Source organism: Poecilia formosa, unplaced genomic scaffold, assembly GCF_000485575.1.
Source record: "Poecilia formosa unplaced genomic scaffold, Poecilia_formosa-5.1.2 Scaffold40, whole genome shotgun sequence".
In the NCBI taxonomy this organism is placed as follows: Eukaryota; Metazoa; Chordata; class Actinopteri; order Cyprinodontiformes; family Poeciliidae; genus Poecilia; species Poecilia formosa.
Window position 1 is genome coordinate 835,917 of NW_006799979.1, and position 21,335 is coordinate 857,251.

At 38.5% G+C, this 21,335-nt stretch overlaps 1 protein-coding gene across 5 annotated transcripts; it reads right to left on the minus strand.

Moving 5' to 3' along the window:
* Positions 1 to 75: 75 nt before the first annotated feature.
* On the minus strand, positions 76 to 20,681 carry LOC103137470 (mitogen-activated protein kinase kinase kinase kinase 3). Of its 5 annotated transcripts, none has more exons than XM_016671000.1 (20): positions 20,500 to 20,681; positions 20,279 to 20,317; positions 17,938 to 18,012; positions 12,666 to 12,717; positions 12,384 to 12,585; positions 9,845 to 9,951; positions 9,687 to 9,728; positions 8,700 to 8,784; positions 8,512 to 8,591; positions 8,148 to 8,208; positions 7,887 to 8,004; positions 7,620 to 7,678; positions 7,320 to 7,423; positions 6,427 to 6,598; positions 6,228 to 6,296; positions 6,015 to 6,107; positions 5,478 to 5,548; positions 4,963 to 5,018; positions 3,900 to 3,953; positions 76 to 3,510 (listed from the first exon to the last, which is right to left on the minus strand). In XM_016671000.1, the coding sequence occupies exons 6-20, from the start codon at positions 9,887 to 9,889 to the stop codon at positions 3,423 to 3,425; spliced, it is 1,197 nt and encodes a 398-aa protein (XP_016526486.1). In that variant the 5' UTR covers positions 9,890 to 9,951; positions 12,384 to 12,585; positions 12,666 to 12,717; positions 17,938 to 18,012; positions 20,279 to 20,317; positions 20,500 to 20,681; the 3' UTR covers positions 76 to 3,422. The 5 variants fall into 5 exon arrangements, with proteins under 5 accessions (XP_016526486.1, XP_016526485.1, XP_016526487.1 ...); XM_016670999.1 differs by having other exon boundaries at positions 12,213 to 12,585; XM_016671001.1 differs by lacking the exon at positions 17,938 to 18,012 and having other exon boundaries at positions 12,213 to 12,585.
* Positions 20,682 to 21,335: the final 654 nt, after the last annotated feature.

Consider the following 21,335-nt stretch of genomic DNA (forward strand, 5'->3'; position numbering starts at 1 on the left):
AGTTTTAAAACGCACAAATACTTTCGCAGTATTTTAAGGCAGCGCAAATGAACAAAGCACAAGATACCCGGAAGCTTCAGTTCCTTCTTTTTAATGTGTTAACCTGTCATCTCATAAATCTGTTACACTTCTGAAACAAAATATAGGCAATTATACAGTATGTAAAACAAACCCATTTTTATTTTACACTATTTACACTTTATAACGTTTGCATTGCATTATGAAAACAAAAACAAGAAGTGATGCGACAGAGGAGACGTCACCTGCTTTTTTTTTTTTTTTTGCTCAACATCGGAAAGGAGACGAGGATCAAACGGCGTTTGGGGAAAAACTTGAAATACTTAACACTGATCAGCTAATGAGCAGCAGACAGGTGACACTTCCAAAGAACGAAATCCCAAGGCGATGATATTTATGCCACTTAGATCTTTTTTCATCCAGAAAATTCACATATCTGGTACGGAAAACAAATTAAAAAGCAAATTAATTCTACAGGATACTTGACTCAAGTTGAGCAGATGCTGTTGGAAGATTTCACCTGGTCTCAGCATTTATAGGGTCGTTCACAAGAGGGAGGAAGCTTGGAAACAGCATAATGTAATCGAACATGAACTCTTGATGGACATTTTCCCACGTCTGTTACGGTTAAAAGTCACGAAAAAGAAAAAGAAACAACATGAAGCAACCGAAACAGTTTGGTCAAGAAAATCCACAAGCGATTCTAAAAAGAAAATCAGGTGCACCGAAACAAATTCAGACAAAAAAATAAAGAGAAAGAAAATTACGAGACAATATGTAGGTGCTGTGAGATGTTTGAGAATTTAAAGAGATTTAGACATGATTTGTTCAACACAAACCAGCTGAGATTGGACTTTTTATTTCTGTTGAAATCTAAGATAAATCACGAGGTAGACTATCTAAATATGGCCACAAGGTTTAAGTGATATATTAAAAAATATATATATACATATCTCGTCTGACAAAAGAAACCCCAATGTTATTTAATCGTTTTTTTTATTGTTTGCTTTTTTATATATGGTTTTAAGTGTAAAAGGAACTCTGTAAATTAAACTGAGGCTTAAAATTGGATTTAGAATAAGTTTGGCATCTATCTCTTCAATGAGTGTCTCCAGTTAATGAATTTTAAGAAGAAAAAAACCCCCTGTGAAAATAAGATGGTGTGTTTAAATGGAACTTGAGGAGAGTTTCCTTTAATAAACAAATCCCACATGTCCAGGCAAAGATAGATTATTTTCTCTCATTTTGGGGGCTTTTCTTTTTATAGGATTTTAAAAATAATCTACTTGCTTAACTTCTAGCTTTTTTAAACACATTTTGTCTGCTACTAGAAAAAGACAATCTTCACTCTGTAGTTATTTCTAACCATATCCGTATTTAGTTGCCAGCACAGATGACGTCCGTCCAGAATTTCCCCTCCCAAAAGTTGAAACAGCAAGTTTCATCGGCTATGAGGAGCAGTAAGCCTCAGAAACACACCAGCAGGGGGCAGCAGAGGTCTTCCAGCTGCTTTGTGGTTTATTAGCTAAACGAAGGGGTTTTTACGTCTCGTCTTGCGTGCCTCTCTTTGGACATAGAGATGAGGATTAGAATTTCACAAAGCTAAACATTTTACAGCATTTTTAAATCTCTAGGGATGGAGTTGAAAACATGGCGCTCCTTTAGTTTCCATAGAATGTTTTTATATATAAAGACATTTTCGTAACCAGAAATATCTTTAACAGACTAGCATTTAAGCAAGGAAAAGGCTTAAAAACGTCTTTCTTCAGCCAGCTGACGGTCAGCGTGAAAAAAATAATAAATTAACTACACCTACTTGTTGCTGGCCCATGCCTATGGGTGAATACACATCTGAAGTCAATTTACGTGTGTTTATCGGACATGAGATAAGCCGGGAGAAAATAGTAGAGTGGACTTCAGCTGTGGGGAGTTTTATCAGAAACCGCAATGCTACTGACGAGAACAGAAGAGTTTTTGGACGTGGCACGTTGGAGTGTTGACGGTGTGGGTTGGTCATATCAAAACGGAGGAGAGTATTTCGTTGTCGGTGATGCAAGTTGCCTTTCACGAGATCAACTAAGTTATTTCTGTGTAAATTATTAATTTATTGGGTTATATTTATTTGTTGCTGCTCCTTCAAAGTGACCTCAGCCAGATTAACCAGACCGGCACACCACACACTTCCATGCTCATACAGGCATCTACAGGCACACACTGTGCATACACACGCTATCATGACATCACATTTGTTTATGAAACACATTTCGTCTCCTTGTGCAAATTTCAAATACCAGTGGTTCAATAAAATACATGGAAATAATAATGATAAAACAAACATAAAAAAAGGACAAATATTTCTGAATAAAACAGCTTTAAAAACTGAAAGGGGGCAGAACTCCAAGTGATGAGGCAGGAAATGATGCATGCAGGATGAAAAACGAGCATCCGCATCCTGCGTGTGTTCGTCGGGATCTCTTTGCGGGAAATGTCCGATTACTGAAGCCGTCCAACCTGAAGAGAACCGAACCTCGCCACAAACAAAAAAACAAGAAATTTGAGAATCTGTGACTCCTCTATGTCTCCACGGTTCGACAGAGCAGCTATTGACACACGTATATACACAACCAGACTTTTTCTTTTAGTGTTCGACTTTACCATTAAAAAAAATGTATTTACAAAGAATTAAATAAAGGTTTAATAAGCACTTGTGTGGTGTAGTGACGGGTACTGGGGATTTATCCTTAGCGAAAGTGGTAAAAAAAAAAGAAGATTTTAGTCTGGTCTCTCTTTTTTTGAGTTTTTTTTTGTGGGGGTCTTTAAAACAAACATTTTACGACAAATGAAGAAAGTCGTCCTTGTTAATAAAGTTACGCCATGCCACAATAAATAAAGGGACAGTTAAAACAAAAGAAATGGAGGAGGAAAGAAAAAAAGGGGGTCAGAGGTGAATTTCTGGGGCATAATGGCCCTTCTATGAAGCTTCGGCACAAACAGCAGTAGTATTACAAGTAGAACTAGTGTAGCATTGGTGTGTTTTCTGGATGTTTCTATACTCCATGTGCAGTCTTGCAGGGAAAGGTTGGAAGCTGCGTCTTCACGCCGAGTGTTTAGACTCTTTGCTTTGACATAAACAAATCCAAGAGAAGTCCCTTCCCGTCCTCTCCCCGAACTAACACCTTTCACATACACACACACACACTGATGCAGTTTTAAAAGGGTGCAAACATCTGCATTCACAAATTCTCCTAGTCTCCCGGTCACGTTACCAAGCAGGCGGGCGAGGGGGTTAAGCTGCGGTGCTGGGATGAAAGCGACTACCGGCTCGTTTCGTTGCTCCCTTGTCTGCGGTAGCGGTCGGGTGTTTAGACGGCGCTGCGGCGATGGTGCGAGGGCGGGGTGGGGACTCAGTAGCTGTTCTCGTGGCCCGCCAGGATGTAGAGGTTGCTGTGGGCTGTGGGGTTGTCCGTCGGCCGGCTCTCCAACACCACCACCCTGAAACACACGCGGTTCAATTAAATAAATAGATTAAAAAATAAAAAAAAAACAAGAATATGGTGCGATTTCCCATGAATCAAAAGAGTAAAAGGAATGATAAAGAAACAGGATTTAATGTAGAAACATCCGGTCAATCAGCAACCCATGGAGAAATCGGCTGAAGGATGTTATTTGGAGGAGGGAAAAAAAACGGCTCGTCACCCCAAACGACACCTTGAACAGAGTAATAGATTTGCATCGTCACACATCATCCCGTATTTGGACTCAAGAGGGTCAGCAGTAAGGTAGTAGACACCAGAATCTTCCAGAACGTTTAAGAGGAATTTGTTAGGAATCCCGAAAGAACAAAAAAAAAAAAAAAAAAAGCCGGTGAGCGGTGCTTGTACCTGGGCAGAGAGCGGCCTCTGTCCTCAGAGTCTGGGTCTCTACCATCAGCTCGTCTTCAGCGAGAAGGCAGCAGAGAGGATGTTAATGGTGTGTTTGTGTGTGGATGGTGAGTCAGACTTTACCTACTTAAAGAAATGCTTAAAAGTTGAACAGAAATTTCTACATTTGTTCCCAACTTATTATCGTTTGTTTTTTTACAGAACCTCTTTTCTAGTCATAGTTTTATGTTTGGGACGTGTTGTGTGTTCTGATATGGCACATCGATGAGGACTAGAGCTTCTCTTAAACTGGTTTAAGAGAAGCTGCAGCACCATGCAAAAGTAATCATATCCTGTGAACATTTTGTCATATTACAACTACTTCAATGCAGTTTAGTGAGATTTTGAGTGCATTTCAAGCTGGAGGCATCCACTTTCAATTGGTTCAAGTCCCGACTTTGGATGGGCCATTTAAGACTTGAAGCTACTGTAATCCAAATCATTGTTCTCCAAAGTCAAACCTCAAGGTCTGTTTTCTGGATTTATGAGCGTTTCAGTTACAGGGAGGACTGTAATTGGACAATTTTCTGCTGGCCTTTTAGTTGCTATAGATGTATATTGTACTATACCTGTAATTGTTCCACGATCTCTCAATTTTCAGATGATGGATGGAACAGTTCAGAAGAGATTTTCAAAAATATACTGTCCTCAAAAAACAAACATCTGAGGCGTTTGCAGAACAGAAGCATTTATTAATCTCGCGTAGTGGACGACGTTTACTTTCGTAGTGATTCATAAAGGGAATTGATTACACTGGATTTCATTTGTTTAAGTGTAACACAGGAGTAAAGGGAGGTAAAAAGCAAACACACGCCATACTCGGTTCTTTATAGAAAGTCCCAATAAAACACGTCAAAGTTTGTCGTCGTAAAAAATCACAAAAAGTGAAAATGTTCAAAGCACTTTTGCAAGGAACTTTGCACAGAAAACAGAGATTTACACTTTGTACTCTAAGCATTTTCCAGCGGTGACCGCGCACGTCTATCTGAAAACCTGCAACAGTAAATCTGGTCGCTTTTCTCACCTGTCGGATCCCAGTAGTCTGAAGATGCGTGTGTTGTCACAGATCTCTTGCGTGATCTAGGAAAAAAAATAATAAAAAATTAACAGATTCTACAAAGATAGAAAGTGGACAGAAATTTGAAGACTAAACAGAAATCTAGAGACTGGTTAAAAAGTCTACAATGAGTGAGCCTCATATCCCCATTGGGTTTCATTCCCTGTTTAGCGTTAGCGGTTAATCTTGACAGGCATGATGATACTATTATTAACTTCTCATTTCTGAGCAAAACAATCTGACAGGATAAATCTAGAGTGATTAGTTGGGAGTGTCACAATTACATAAAATCGATAAAGCTAGAGTTTTTACTACCAGAGAGGAAAAAGCTTATTGCCTTATTAGCTGGTGGTAAACCTCTTCCACAACTCTACCGTGATTTCATTTTTTATTTCAGAGGGGAAAAAGCAATTTCCCTTTGGGGTTCAATAAAGTATATTCTGTTGTAAAAACACAGGTCAGCGCTAAAAGATCAGACTAACCTCATTAGTCTTGAAACTTCGACCTTGCATGCCATGTCTCCAGAAGGCCAGAACACTGTCCTGAAGACAAACTGCAAGAAAAGAAGACATTCATTCTGCTTTAATCAAAAATAAGGCTTTTATCATGAAACTAAATAAATAATTGAAAGTCTAATGCTGGATAAATAAGAAAAAGTTCAAAGACAGACGTTAATTTTGTCCAATCAGGTGTGATCCTTAAAAAAAATGTCTTCCTACTTCGTCTACAGACATACTTGCGTGGTTGGACTAATTATTTGGGGGTAGGGTGTCCTAACTTTTTCCTCAGCTAGAGGACTTAGTTTTTATCCCTGACAAAAATTTTTTTATTTTTTTGTTGCTATGTGCAATTAAATAGATTCCTATTCCAGAAAAATAACAGATACGTCATTGACATGTGAACATTTCTTTAAAACAATAGAATATTTAATAGAAAGTCATGTTTTTTTTTCACATTACTGTAATAATAATTTGTTTCAAAAGCTTTCTTAATCAGCTGGTCTGCCTTCCTTCTGGTACCTATAGCTTCGATCTGGAAGTTGAAGGTGAGTTCAGCGGACAACTTCCGGCTGGATTTTAGCCGGCCCTGGAGGTTCACTATCTTTATACATCCTGAAAGGCAAACAAAGATGAGACAGAAGAAAAAAAAATAATCAGAGTATGATCTATAAATGTGTTTTCATTTGGTCTAGAACTGTAAACGTTGAGATGAGTAGAAGTTGTGTTTCTCACTGTCTAGGCAGACCAGAATAGTGTCTCGCTCCAGCTGCGTGACGTGGATCACGCATGTCTGTGGCATGTCTGCAAAGAAAAACATCAGGACCGGGTTTGGTTTCGACTCCAGTTGTTTTTTGCAAAAAAATAAAAAATAAATAAAAATAAATAAATAAATATTTTTAAAAAGCCCCAGAAAGAGCCACGCTGTTCTGACCTGCTTCTGTGAACCAGGAGGAGGTAGCATTGGGGTTGACGGTGCCGAACCGGACCACCTGGTTGAGTTCAGTTCCTTTGCTGACCGCCACGCAGATCAGAGGGTACATGTGCTCCGGGACCACCAACATCTCAAAGACTTCCAACGGACATGGCAACGGGAAATCGATGTTCTGCAGAGGAAAAAGGAATTAGAAATATGGGAGAAAGTTTGTAGATGTGAAACTGTGTCAGATAGCAGATTCTATTTGTTAAATCAGGATTAAGTCCTACATATGCTTCATCTTCAAATTTCATAGTTTTACAGACCTGAATTTCTAGATTGTGCACATTTGACAAAATATAAACTAGCGCAGTTATTACTGCTTTCATTTGGCTTGTTATAAAATAAAGAAATGGAAATCTTAGTGTCTTGTTAGGCACCAAACGGTTCCATGCAAGTTCAAAGTTTCAAGCTAACGTAAAAATGTAAATTTTAAAAAAGACATTTTAAGGCCTTAATTTTAAATACAGGAATTTAAGACTTTTTAAGGTTGTGTAGATGCGTGAGTAGGAAGATGATTAGGGCTCTGAATTAGGTGGGATGAAAATTTGCATTTATATTTTTCTGCCCTCAAAAAAAAAAAAAAAAAGTAATCTAAAATGCTTACAATATTTTTTGAGAAAAAGAAGTGTTTAGAAAAGACCTAGAAGTAGTTGTTTGCAGTTCAGGAGCTGTACTGTACTATAAAAGACTGGAAAAGGTAAAGATTATAATCAAGGTATGTGTTTTTTTTTCCCATCTTATATAAATACTAAATATGTTTGTGTTTTATGCGAATAAGTAAAACATATTTTGTTTATAAGACAAAAAAAAAAAGAGCTTGACATAATGTAGAGCAGTCTGGGACTGACCTTGATGAGCATGAACTTCTGCATGGACTCCACCCACTCCAGCAGCATGACACTGGACTGGAAGGCTCCACACAGGTATTTATGGCCGGTGTACGGGTTGCGGACTAGCAGGAAATGACACACATTATCACTCACATGTCTTCTTTACAACCTTTGGTTTGATGTTACCATTTCCTGAATAGTTGGAAACTTATTGAATTAAAAATGTCATTATGATTTCTTTTTTCAAATATTGACTTCTAGAATGTACGCACATGTACACTACAGAGCTGTAAAATGAACAGTATGACAGATGCTTACCCACACAACACTTTTGGCATCCTTTAGTGTCTGGAATCTTATTGGAAACGGCAAACTTCCTACAATCAGGCACAAGCAGACATTACTCACCAAAACAGGCTTATTAACCTGAGGCAAATATACAAAAACTTTATTCTGAATTGGCTGCTTTTGTTGTCGTTAACCTATTTAATTTCAAGTCAAAAAAGGTGGATTCCTTCAAAAAAAGAGATAAAATGCCTAAAAAGAAAATAATTAACAGGTTGGACTTCCTGACTGTGACGTTACCTTGGGATAATCTTATCAGGGAGTTTGTGTGTGGGAATGGCTACTGGTAGCTTCTGCAGCTGTCTGGCCTGTTCAAAGAGTCCGGACAGACTGTGGGAGTACAGCTGGGAGGCTTTTCCTGCAGTGAGACATTATTCATCACACACCAGGTCATTAAAGAGTCAGAAATCTGAAAAATGTAACGTGGAATGCAAAACAGCAGAAAAAAAAACTAACGAATACAACATTAGTTGTCCGTTATAAATGAGCTTCTTAACTCACCAGATATAGAAAGAAGACAATTGTTCATGACATACAACCACGTACACCTCCGAGGGAAGAGCTACAAACAAACAAAAATACCTCATTTATAGCAATAACTACAGGAAAATAACTGGTTAAGTAACAATGTTCAAGTTTTACAATTACTTGTCTTTCTCTATTCTGCAAGAATGCAACTCATGCATAATCAAAAATTGTAACTTTTTAAAAAAGAACTGAGTGTGTTGCTTTTTCATCCACTCATTGGTCACATTAAATCCCAGTTGAGCGCATAGATGACTGTGGTTTTAGCAAAAAGGTGAGAAGTCCAAGGGGTATGAATTCTTTACTAATGATGTTTTGCATTTATTATGTTGTGTCTGACCTGCTCCATCGTCGTCTCATGAAGCTCATTAAGGTTTAACGTGTAGATTCCCTCCTCAGCTCCGAATATCAAATACTGATCTGAAGCAGAGAAACAGAAAAGATGCTTAGATTTAACAAACTGAAGTAAAGGGAGGAAGAGATTACAGATTATTGCTCTGAACCCAGATGGGTTTTCCTCTTGGTTACCTCTGGTGTCGGGGTTGATCCATGACGTGGCACAATGGATCTTCAACGGACAGCCATTGAACACCTTGGAGAAACAGGCGCCCATCTGTAAACAGGAAAGATGATCTTTATTCTTTATTAGCCTGACTTCTGTTGTCATGGTTATTCATCCTCGCACCATATTTTAATGTCAAATATGGTGGAGTTACCAAACAGGATCATTCGGTCATTAACTATAAGTACAGAAGTTCACCAGGAGTTTACTAAAGATGTTTCTAGAGAGGGATGCCATTAAATACCAAATCTATGAAAAAAAAGTGAGATAAATGCAGCTTTTAGAAGTTTTTCAATATTGAATTTTCACAACAGAATGACACTCAAAGTACCAATAATATTTTATATCTAATTTTCTTGCCACTAGGTGGAAAACACCTAGTGTTTTTTCACAAATATCGAAATCCCTTGAAAGAAAATGTATTTGTCTTATTTAAGCTAAAGTTTTATGGTTTTCTGAATTTTACAGTTGGAAAAATTAAATAAAATGGTGGTTCTTTAAAAATGTTACATTTCCTGCAGTAGCGACAGGTTAAAAATTACATGTCTTTTTTTAAGAGCTCATGCAAAACTTGTTGCTCTCAAGTTTAATTTAGCTGGACTTGGGGAAAATGGCTCTTTGGATAGTAAAGGTTATAGACTCCTGGTCTAGAAATACCATTATTTTTCCATTATTAATTGTCTTAGCATCCAGACATGGAAAATATTAAAATCAAATTCCATACTTTTCCAGACTGCATTTTGTTCTTTGGACTGTTACGTATGCATTTATTGTTACAATCTTTGTTTGACTGCTTAGAAAACGGTACACTCCATCCATTTTCTTAAAAGAGTAACAACTAAAAACCAATAAAACTAACTGAAATTGGCTCCACAACATGATTTTACTTGCTTGGAAAACCCTGAATTGTGGGTATTCTGCCCACTGTGATCACAAAAGACACGGAAACTTACATGGACTTTAGGTGTTGGAGGAAGACCGTTACTGATAGGCTTCTAAGGCACAGATAAGAAAAGAAACATTTAGCAGTGTGCTTATTTCAACAAACGGTTCAATACAATAATATTTAGTTTAACATCTAATATCGAACTCAAGTAGAACGTTTACTTACGGGAACATCCTTCTTGTCTTTCCGTACGGGGACGCTAGGGGGCATGGTGGACTGCCTCTCTCCAGGACTTTCCCTCTCACCGTTATGGGGAGAGTTCAGCCCATTACCTAAAACAACACCAGCGACTGAATGAGTGTGTGGCTGAGAGGTTTCAGACATATTTATTGGTTATGATGCGAACAATTTAACCTGAGGTACTGGAGACAGAGAGGAATTATACAGGCAAAACAACTTGGGAGCAGAGAGAGGGGAGGAGACTAGCAGGAAGAATACAGAGTCAAATATAATGCATGAGCAATGAAGGGTGTGAATGCGCCAACTGCTTACCGCTGGACAGCAGCTGACAAAACAACCTCTGCGCACACAAGACGACGCGTTACAAGCTGCACCAGTGGCATGAAAAGACAAAAGACCTCTGATCTGCTGAGTGGGTGTGGTTCAAGTGTTGTCAGCACTGCGTGGACGGGCGGAAATAAATCAGCGAGTGAGGCTAACGTCAAAAAATTCGGAATCCTATCCGCAGCACTTGTTTGTGAAGTTATTTCTGCTGCGACAATGTGCTGCTCAGACATAGACGGGCCTCCAGAAAACAGTGATTATCTCCTCTCCTCTGCTGTTGTTCTGAAAAGTCACTTTTGGAAAGCTTGGAAAGCCCGTTTGTGTGAAATGAGTCCAATATCTCCATGGTGAGAAGGAATCTGCGAGTCGTGACCAAGCCCTTGTTTTTACCCGGTCCTGTCAGCCCAACAACCCCATCCACAATGACACAGAAAGCCACACACTCGTGCTTAAGGAAGTCTTTCCCTGGCCGGCGAAGAAAACACAAGGAAGGTACGACAAGTCAGAGGAAAACACAGTGCCATGTAAAAGTATTTATGGCCCTTGACAGTTTTTATATTGCCACATACTTGACCAAGGTTTCACCAGCTCAAATTTAAGACAACAAACTAACGTTTCCCTGACGTTTCTGACAGGGAAAAGCTTCTGTCCTACGAGAAAAACTTCCCTACATAAATTAAATAGTCCTGCCACGACAAAATTAACGTATTTAACACCAACTTAAATACGTTATCTTAAATTCTAACAGATTTTAGATATTTTAAGGCCTTAATTTCAGTTGAATTTAAGACTTTTTAAGGATGTGCGATTTTGTTGAGATTTTATCTGACAGTGCAACACAAAGTGATACAATGAAGGATAAAAATCTAAAAAAGAAAAAAAAAAAAGTAAATTTGTGTTCAATCTTCCTCAGTGAAAGCTTTGTAGAACAATCTTCAGCTGCCATTCAGCCTCAAAGACCTCTGAGGTATACTTCGACTGGCGTTGGACATCTAGAGGCTTCATTTTTTGCCCATTCATTGCGAAATAGCTCATGTTCAGTCGGCTGGACGGTGAGTGTCTGTGAACATTCCTTGTCGTATTTAGGTGAGTATCTTTTGATCCAAACCACTCCATCGCAGCTAGAGTGGGGTCATTGTCCTGTTAGGTGGTGAATCTTCACACCACTTTTAGGTCTTTTGCTGTCTCCAACAACATTTTTGCAAGTATCCAAAGATATTAAATTCTGGTCTTATTTTATCAGTTCTCCCAAGAGTTTCCTCTTTCGGTTGTACATGGTTTGTGGCAAACGGGGCTCCAGTAACGTTTGAGGTTCTGATGTGAAACAATTAAAAGTAAACACACTGCAAGGCGCAGGAAACAAAGAAAAAACAACCAGAGCTCAAGACAACCAACATGATCAAACCACTAAAATAGAATTTTGCTGACTACATCAAACTAAGCAAATGTGTGAGAATAAACATGTTTTCCAGATTTGGAACTAGCAATCCTTTTCATGCTGGAAGAAAGCATAAGACATTCTGATTCACAGCCTGGGGCCAAAACACACTATATAGGAGAAAAATCTCAGATACGCATCACAACAAGCCCTTCTGAAATTCAGACCCTGGATATTGCTCTGCAAACTATTTTCTCTCTTCATTTTGCTGTAAAATATGAGCCTCAACTGAATTCTTAGTTTCATCAAGTGATCATCTGACTCTGAACTGTGACTTCTTCCTCCTAGAGAGTGAGGGAAAGCGGCAGTAGCTTTTGACTTACCGGATTAAAAAACAAAAAAGGAAAATAATTAGACTTCAGAAAAGACAAACAGTAATACGGAGCAGGAGCTGATGGAGAGAAGGAACTTTAAAGAAAAGGATAAAATAAAACTTAAAAAGCGTTGCTGTTAATGGGCTCATGGAACAGATACATCAGTTAGTCTACAAGAACAAGAACTGGCTAATGGGAGACCACAAAAAAAAAAAAAAAACTGAAGGGAACAACAGGGTCTGTGGACACTACCCAGCTACCAATCAGCTGCTCTTACTCTCTTCCTTTTCCTGTTCCTCCTTCACCTCCTTCAGCACCTCCCACGCCTCCTCCAGCTCCTCCTCTGTGTGAGGCGTGTGGAGCCACTCCCAGAAATGCCTAAAGCTCCCATCATCATCATCCTCTGGGGCAGAGCTTTCCACGTCTTTGCGCTGCGGGCTGTCGTTACCTAGGCTGCTGCGGCGGTGGGGTGGCAGCTTCGGGGGCGGGGGCCGCGGGGGGACGCTGGTGGACGCCTTGGCAGGGCTCGGCGTCTCTGTGGCCGGGCACCGCTTGATGGTTCCCCCTCCGGTGTCGTCGTCATTGTTGTGCGATTGGCCGTCATCGTTTTTGTGTTGAGGCTGGTGCTGGGAGGAGCTGAGAGACTTAGGCTGGGAGTAAATAAAAAGGAGTTTTTTTCTTCTGCTGTATATTAAGTTACAAACTGATTGAAAACAACAAGCACTCCTACCTTCGGAGGGAGTGGGGGTGGCTCCTTTGGCCTCTTGATAGTGCTTGATTTGCTGGGGAATGAAAAGGCGGCTTTTTAGTACAAGTGACACCAAATGAAAACCAGATTTATGAGAATTAGTAGTGAGAGTTTTTTTTTAAAGGTTTTTAAATTAATACTGCATCGGTCATGAAGGGCAGTTTAAACCTGCTCCAGATTTCTACACATTAATTTCTACATCCATAGAATACAATTTGCCAAAAACCTTACAATTTAGACATCCATAAATTGTTTATTTTAGTATTTATTCTGCATAATTTTTTGACCATGTAACTCAGGTGCACCGACTGCAGTTTTATAGCCAATGACAGACCACTAAGTAGACCAATTTTGGCCAATAACATTGTATTTCATATTTTGTTTTCGGTCTGAAAAGTTGCTAAATATAGCGACAAAGTTGCAAAGTTGGCAACAGTGGGGTGACTATTGTTAACTGAAAAGTGACCAGCCGGAAGTGTGCTCAGACAGCCCTCTGTCACTGCAGAGCAACAGAGGATGTTTTTTGATGCACATTTTGAAGGATCACATCAGAAAAGGGTGATGAAAACAGCAAACTTCCTCAGTTCCACAAAAAAAAAAAAAGATTTTTGCACTGCTTAAAGTGGAGTTTTGGTTTTTCTGAAGGACAGTAACTGCTCTATTCTTCTTAGATAGGTAGTAAAAATCTCTATATCTTGTTTAATTACAGCCATATGTAGCATCAATATCTGACAAAATTACATCTTGTAGCATAGTTGATTCACTCCAAACCAGTAGATGGAAACATGCCTCATTTATATACTTTTTTTTTTTTTTGCAACATTTTAGAAGTTCACTAAAAATTTGCATGGCTATTGGATGGAAACAAGCTAAAGATAAGATCTGATTCACATGTAGCAATTTATCAGTGCACCCTTCTCTCCTTGCTTTTTTGCTATTTTTATTGTTTCTATTATTTTTTATTCTTAGAATCAAAGTGACTTGATTTAAAGTTTTGTGCAAGTTTACAAAAAAATTGTAGCAAAGCCTGGTGCCTTCAAAATGTCTGGTTTGTACAGGTAAAGTACCGACAAGAAAGGAAAGAAAGTTCGTCAAGAACACAAGTAAGGACACAAAAGAAGGAAAGATGTAGCGAAGAAAAGGGAAGGAAGAACACCATTTTTAGACAATGGGATATTGTTCTATACACTTTTTTAAAACTGAAATCAAAGTCCATACTTTTCAAGACTTTTAAAGGTGTATAACTATGTTTTGTGGCTTAAAGACCTTTTAATTTAAAGAGCCGAAGAGTTTTTCCTGGCTCTATGGAGCGTAGAGTTATATTTCCCTAAAAGCTAACACTGTTTCAAAGTAGTTAGCAAGCTATCAGAGTCCTGTCTGTTAGCTAGCTGACTGCAGGCTAGCTACCTGATGAGGCAGATAAAGTAGTCAGTTAGCTCATGTTAAACATTTTCACTTTTAACATCAGTGTTAATATTGTGATACAAAATAAATTGCGACACTTTTACTCATTGCTATCATACAATGAGACTCATGCCAGCCCATTCCGAACAGAGATACATGTTAATGAATAATGAGTGACACAGAAGGCCAGAAATCATCATCGAAGGTGTCAGTGAATGAAATGAAAACAAATACACATGAGTCAGGAAGCCAAAAAAAAAAAAAAAAAAAAAATGCTGTTATCACACGAAAACTGCTGAGAACAAACAGATTGGTCCTGAATTTTTCAGGAGCTGCTCCTCCGAGATCTACTGACGTGTTTACAGAGCTCAAAACCAAAACAAGCAGAGGTCACAAGGTCAACAGAGACGGGTCCAAGAAGCTGCTAGAGTAACAAACACATTAGGAGTCATTTACTCCACATGTGTGAAAACAGAGCAACTCTGATGCAGCTTAGATTGCACCACTTCATAAACCTCCAGCGCTCATCTAATCTGCTTTGATCAGCAGAATCTGATGCAGATAATGTTGACGATGGCACACGGCTACTTGTTCTGTATTTCAACCAGCGAAAGTATTTGGATGGGGTCAGCTAGCATGAGAATAACAGCCGGCACACATTTTATGCATGTGCTCATATAAAGGAGAAGGCCATCAGCTCAAGTATCCCTGCCAATAACATTGTGTTCTCGCTCTCCACATGATGCACTGAGTACGTTTAACCCTCTTAGATGGAGCTAATGCTGCCCGAATATACTTTGTTTTTCATGCTATGGATGCTACTACTGACTCAGAGCTTCTCTTTTTTTGCTTGTTTTACTTTGCTTAGTTGTGTTTCTTCTGTAAATGAAGCCACCAAAGTACCTACTACTGCCATTTACTTTTACCTCTTCTTTAACATAAAAAGTAGAAGCCTGGTTCTGCTACTAATTGGCATAATAGTGGACTTCAGTGTTTTGGAATCCAGGTGACTAAATTTGAATCTGTCTATATAGTTGGGCCGACTTGACCATATGTTTCTGTTTCTTTTGTGAAGAAAATTTAACCAAATGGAATTTGACTGATGCTCAGTTGCATCCCAAGACCCATTTGTTCAATTCAATTAAAAAATACTTGATGTTGCACAGTAATATGTCTTACATGTCACCATCAGCTGTTGAAGAGGACTGCTAATCCACCTCATTTCCTTTTGCTGCTCCTCTTTAATCTCTATGCATGGGTAGAAAGCTGGGCAGAAAAATAGTCTGGGATGTGATATCTGCCTATTACAATTGATGAAAGAGATTCCTCCTTCATTCGCTGTTCTTTCGTCCTGCTCTGCATCCATAAACCCTCTTTTCCCCCCGAACTCTTCCAGGATTAGAGATCATAGTTTAGGCGTCATTTGAGCTGTTGAGATGCTTATCTGCCGCCTCCTGTAGTGAAAACAACACCTTGTTGCCTCGGTTACACGTCGCAAATGTCCGAATGTAAAGAAATTACGAGCAAACGTCTTTTCAGTTGCACAGCATCCAAACCCAGAGGGGATAATTTTCCAAACATGCAATATCTTAACCCACCAAAAATGAGCAGAAGGCTTTAAAAAGACAAATCAGAGCCAACATGCCCCCACCACGAACACCGCAATTCAATGATTCCAGCTTCATGTTCTTCATGCCCTTTGTGTTTTCCAGCTCACTGTGTGAGTGCTTTGTTACCACCTAAAGTCCAACAATGTGCAAAGGGCAAAGTATCCATTTCTAAACATGGTGGGCAATATTGTTGACAGGGAACACTTTGGCCTACTGCAGTACTTTGGGTCTGACGCAAAAATAGAAGATCTACAAGTTTTTATTTATTTATTTATTTTTTTTTACTATAGGAGAAGGAGGAGACAGACATTAGTTTGAGTAAACACACACACAGACGGAGTAAGAAGTCACACAGATGGTGATGCAAGCGGAGAGCAGAACAGCAAGAAGAAAACTTTGCAAGGTCCACGTATGAAAGAAATGAAACTGAATTAATGTCTGATGTTGCTTCGAGTGAAACTTTAAAGCTACTACAGAAATTACAGTGACTTTGCAAAAAAAAACAAGTCATTCCCTTAAACTTACAGCCACAATCTTCAGTGAATTTTATTGGGATTGTAAGTTACAACAAATAAAAAAACAAAAAAAGGGGGGGAGGGGGGGGTGAAGCAGAACTGCAAAACAGAAGAAAATGGATATGTGGTTTTCAACAGTTAGCCGAAAAATGTGCATTTCTATTCAGTGGACCTTATTCAATACTTTGCAGAAAAACCTTTCAATTACACTTGCAGGTCTTTTGGGGTTTGTCTCTGCCAGCTTTTCACGTTCAACAGATTGTGAAAAGTGGTATTTTCTCTCGCTATTCTTAGATAAAACTGTCAACAGCTGACCTCTGCACACTGAACGTCTTGGTTCCTCTGAAAAATGCTTGTCCTTGTTTTTCTTTTAAAGAGAACAGCCATGTCTTGGTAGGTTTACAGTTGTGTTTTTGTCTTTACATTGTCAGATGATGGATTGAACACTGTTCTGTGCTTGGGATATTGTTTTATAACACCAGTGGTAGGTACTGACTAAAATGTTAGCTGCGCTAACGCTAAATCGCTAATCACAAACATTAGTTCTGCTAATGCTTAAGCGCTACACCAACACAGTATTGAGTGGAAGTTAATGCTACACAGCTAATTTTAGCGACGTTGATACCCACCATGTAGCAATGACACAACATGAACTGTAGCAAATCTCCCTCAACAGAATCAAATTTCTCATTAACCACTTGTGTTTTGTGCTTCAGGAAGTGATTTTTTTTTTCTACTCATGGCTTCAGTTTTATAGTTGCAGAGTGTTGCTAACTCTGTTGCTAATTTTGCCTAATTGGCTACGGTAGGACGTCAGTCAGAATACCCACAATACATCAGTCAATTTTCCGGAGAAAAAAAACATAAGTGATTTGCTGAATCTCATCACGGGTGAACAACGCGAGAAGTATCCGTTTTAGGTATGCTGTTATACAATAATATCTTATCTTCAATTATATAATATATATAAAATCAAGTTTAAATGCTAAAGAGACAACAAAAAAATTAGCTCTTCTATTAACATTTGCTAAAGAGTGCCCTCCACTGGAAAATATGGTCTCTGCAACCTTCACCCTGACCTATTTGTTAGGTTACTTGGTCTTTATTGTGCTTTTCATTCAGTAATAATCTCTAACAAACTGCTCAGGTCCTCAAAGAGCAACTTTATACTGAGGTTTAGATACAAACAGGTGGAATTTGTTTACCATTTCATACTGGATTTTATTTTTTTGGACGTACCAAAAATTGTCTGAATACAGCTACATTCAGATTTTTATTTGTAAAAAAAGTTGAAAACCATATATCATACGCTTTCTATTTCACAATTATGCATTATCACACTGCTCTTTTACATAAGATCCAACTAAAACGCAATAAAGTTTGTGTTTCTTTTGATGAAATGTGGAAAACCCCGACGGTAAGAATGTCTGTTTTTAAAACAAACTTCTAATTCAGTGCATTTGTGGCCTTCACAGTAACTGTTAGTAGCTTTAAAACTTAACATCAGACAGCAGATGCAGTGTGAAAAACACACACACACACACACACAGGTGGCATGATGGTGGTTCGTGCTGCATGGAGACGCGTGGATGAAACTGTGGAGAAGACGAGAAGCCTTCCTCCTCGTTTCCCTCTCAAACTCATCTTTTGGCCTTCGCGAGGAGAAAAAGATGTGGAGAGAAGGAGAGAAAGGCTTCCAGTTTCTGAGACTGAGCGGGAACTTACTGAGTGTGAGTTTCATCATCATCTGCACCATCATCATCCTCATCCTCATCATCCCCTAAGTGTGCAACATGGCCCCTGGGAGAGGAGGGGAAGACAGGAAGGGGACGATCAGGGGGTGGGGGAAGAAGAGGGGGGGTAGATTTTGTTGCAGTGGGGGAGAGAAGTAATGGGGGCAAGATCAAGCAAATAGGGATGGGAGATGACGACAGGAGGAGGAGGAGGAAGGGAAGAGGGGGAGGGAGAGCTGAGTAAAGCTCGGTTCACACACTACGTCTAAGATCTAAACTCAGGGCAGATCTGAAAGGACTGAAGGATTCCAGTCCAGCAGAATAATACACAAGTCCCTCGTGTTTAACGGCAACCTTTCTCACTCTGCTGATCGAAACTTAACACTTCTCCACTAAATGCTTTCTGTGGCCTCATTGTTATCGCTGGAGATAACTTATCCCAAACAGACCCGGACAAATTCATTGGCACCCCAGGTAAAGATGTAAAAGAAAAAAAAAAAAGATATCTTAAAATAAATAAAACTTCTACAGCATGGAGCAGAATCTCACACTGAACAACTTCTGTGTTGATTTGGCAAAACATGATGGATCATTAATGACATCTTTTCTGTTTACCAGAAAATTTTATCCAGGCACATAGTGCCATTTCATAGCATAATCAAGTAGTTATGGTAACTTCATTTGTTTAAAAAAAATGCTTTAAATATCAAATATGAGAGAAGACATTTTACTCTGGGCTTTTCTCTCTTCAAAAATTCCTGCTATTTCTGAAACTCCGCCTTCAGGAAGGCGCCCCTCTAACAACCCTTTAGCAAAAATTTTTCCAGAGTTTCACTGAGAAGTAGCTAGTCTGAAGGAGCGGAGTGGTGGAGTCTGTGAGGCAGAAGCTCAGACACTAACCTGGAGCTTTGTGGCCTAAAAGCTTAAGCGTAGTGTTTATCTGACCAAACCCAGAGAATCAACTTAGAGTCTCAGAACTTTTTTTTTTATATTTACATTTGTTTTGGTAAGACAAAAAAAAACAACTTTTTGCCTGTGGCATCTTCCTCAAACAACTGGTTGCTAAGGTGATAGCATCTAATGGCCATTGAGACTATATTTATGGAAAAAAGTTCTGGAATGCTAGTCATAAAAGTACCTAGAAATTTTGTTAAAGTTGAAAAGGATGGTACAAATAAAAATATTACTATTACATTTAATGGTTGGCAAGGGGTATCATTAACAGTAATCTACTTAAAAACAGATTAACTTTATTTTTACCCACTCAACAGAAGCACCAAGATTTTATTTTCCTGTGAAAAGTTGCTGTAGCAGTAAAAGAATAAAATAACTCATATTTTAAACCCATCTTCTACCAGGGGTGCCAACAACTTTGTCCACATCTGAATGTTCTCAAACAGAAATCCTACTTTTGCTGTTCAACCAGAAGTATTTGTCACATCTTCTTTTTACTAAACCCTCCAACACCTGTACGCTTCTAACTGACCCGGAGCTACACTGTCAATAAATCTGGGAACAAAGTAACAGCTTAAAGCTTACAAAGTCATTTAAGCTTCAGTTAACATTTTGTTTGGATTTTTTTAATACAATCTTTGTTATAACCATCAATCATCAAAGTCGACAGTCCTGATATGTAACCAGTTATAGTGTCTGCATGAAGGACTTCTAGTCTTTCCTGCTTAAATATGCATGCAAGTGTGAATATTACTATCTAATAAGAGCAGTTCTACATAATACAACAAAGTGAGATCACTCATTTATTTGTCGAGCCTCAAACTAGAAAACTGCATTTTTAAAAATGGGAAGAAAAAAAAAAAAAAAAAAAAAGCTAATATTTCAAAGGGACTGTTTTCTCCAGCAGCTCACAAAATCTCTCAGAATATCAAAAAGCACATGGACAACAACAATTATCATTTAAGCGCATAAGAATTTCTCCAAGGACTTGTCAGTATGTTTTGGTAGAATTAAGTCGGTTGCATTTTTAAATGTGTGACTCATTGCATGTGTGTGTGTGTGTGTGTGTGTGTGCGTGCGCGTGTGTGAGCCATGCTCTCTGCAGGAAGCTCCTAAGAAATTCAGCATTTTCCAGTCGCAGCACAAAGCAAGCCGCAGAAGAAGAAAAAAAACAAACAAACAAGGGAAGCAGAACCTGGAACGTGAGAGCCGTGACAGCACTGAAGTCATTATTACGACGGCATTAGTGGCGTGTGATTGGCACCGTTAGTCCTGCCGTTAAATGATTCGCTGATGAGTGAATGCGGTTAAAATACACACTCGCAGTTCAACACGTCGGTCCAACCAGAAGTGAAAAAAAGAAAAAGGCTCGGACTCACCTCTGCTGAAGTTCCTCCTCGACAGACTTGAGAAGGCTTCTGTTTAAGATGCAGACAGAAGTAAGTGCCTTTTCACAAAATTGTTGTAAAATTAACGCTTCATCTGTATAGTCCACACCTCCTAATCTCGATAGTTTTGACTGGTCTATTGATTGAACACTAAAACATGTATAACAGAGGGAGAAAGGAGCAAAGCTGGAAATTTAAAATCATCTACTTACTTGTTTCCTCCCAGCAAACTTGGTGAATCGTGGCCGTACTCCAGCTGCAAGTCCTAAAAGAAAGAGAAAGCACGTTAGTATCGTAGTCCTGTGTATCATATGAAATTGTTTCTTCATGACAGCAATAGGACAAATTTTCCTGAATAACAAGGAACTAAATAAATACCACCTTGGAATTTTATATTTTATTGATCCAATCCACTAATCCTAAAGTTTCTACATTGTTTTCCCTCTAGCACTAATTATCTTATCAATATCCAATATATACAAAATTAACTGCATTAAAAAAAAGAAATATAAAATGTAATTTAAACTGTAAAGATCAAGTTTAATATGCAAAACATGGACAGCAGGAGTTTACAAAAAAGTGGGATTAATGCTTTCCATTGTTTTACAATCATTACTGGTAAAATATCTCAACTGTTTTGTGAATTTTTATTTATCTATTTAATTATTTCTACAAAAGAAAAAAAAAACCTACTATATCCTGGAAGCTTGAAAACTGAGTTTATGTAAATTTGGTATTCTGTGCTTGTACATTTCTATGCCACTTTCTGTATTTTTCAGTCAAGATTTTTTTAAATGATTACACTTATTGATATCTACAGCAAAGTGAATAAATGACTTACTACAGAAATAAATACAGTAACCAAAACTATCTGAATTGTTCAAATAATTTTGCCAGCGTCAAAACCAGCTATACTTTACACTTAAAGTTCTTAAAGTTGTGACTCTTTTGATTTGAAAAAAAGATCACTTAAAAAAATAATATGTTATATAATTTAACCATATTTGGTCACAAAACTTCTGTTTTCTAATAATCCCAATGTGGACAA

Coding starts and splice junctions, on each gene's coding strand:
- LOC103137470 (XM_016670997.1), bottom strand. CDS start 10,003: ATGTCTGAAACCTCTCAGCCACACACTCATTCAGTCGCTGGTGTTGTT. Junction 9,729..9,844: donor AAGACAAGAAGGATGTTCCC/GTAAGTAAACGT, acceptor TCTGTGCCTTAG/AAGCCTATCAGTAACGGTCT. Junction 8,209..8,511: donor ATGAGACGACGATGGAGCAG/GTCAGACACAAC, acceptor GTTTGTTTGTAG/CTCTTCCCTCGGAGGTGTAC.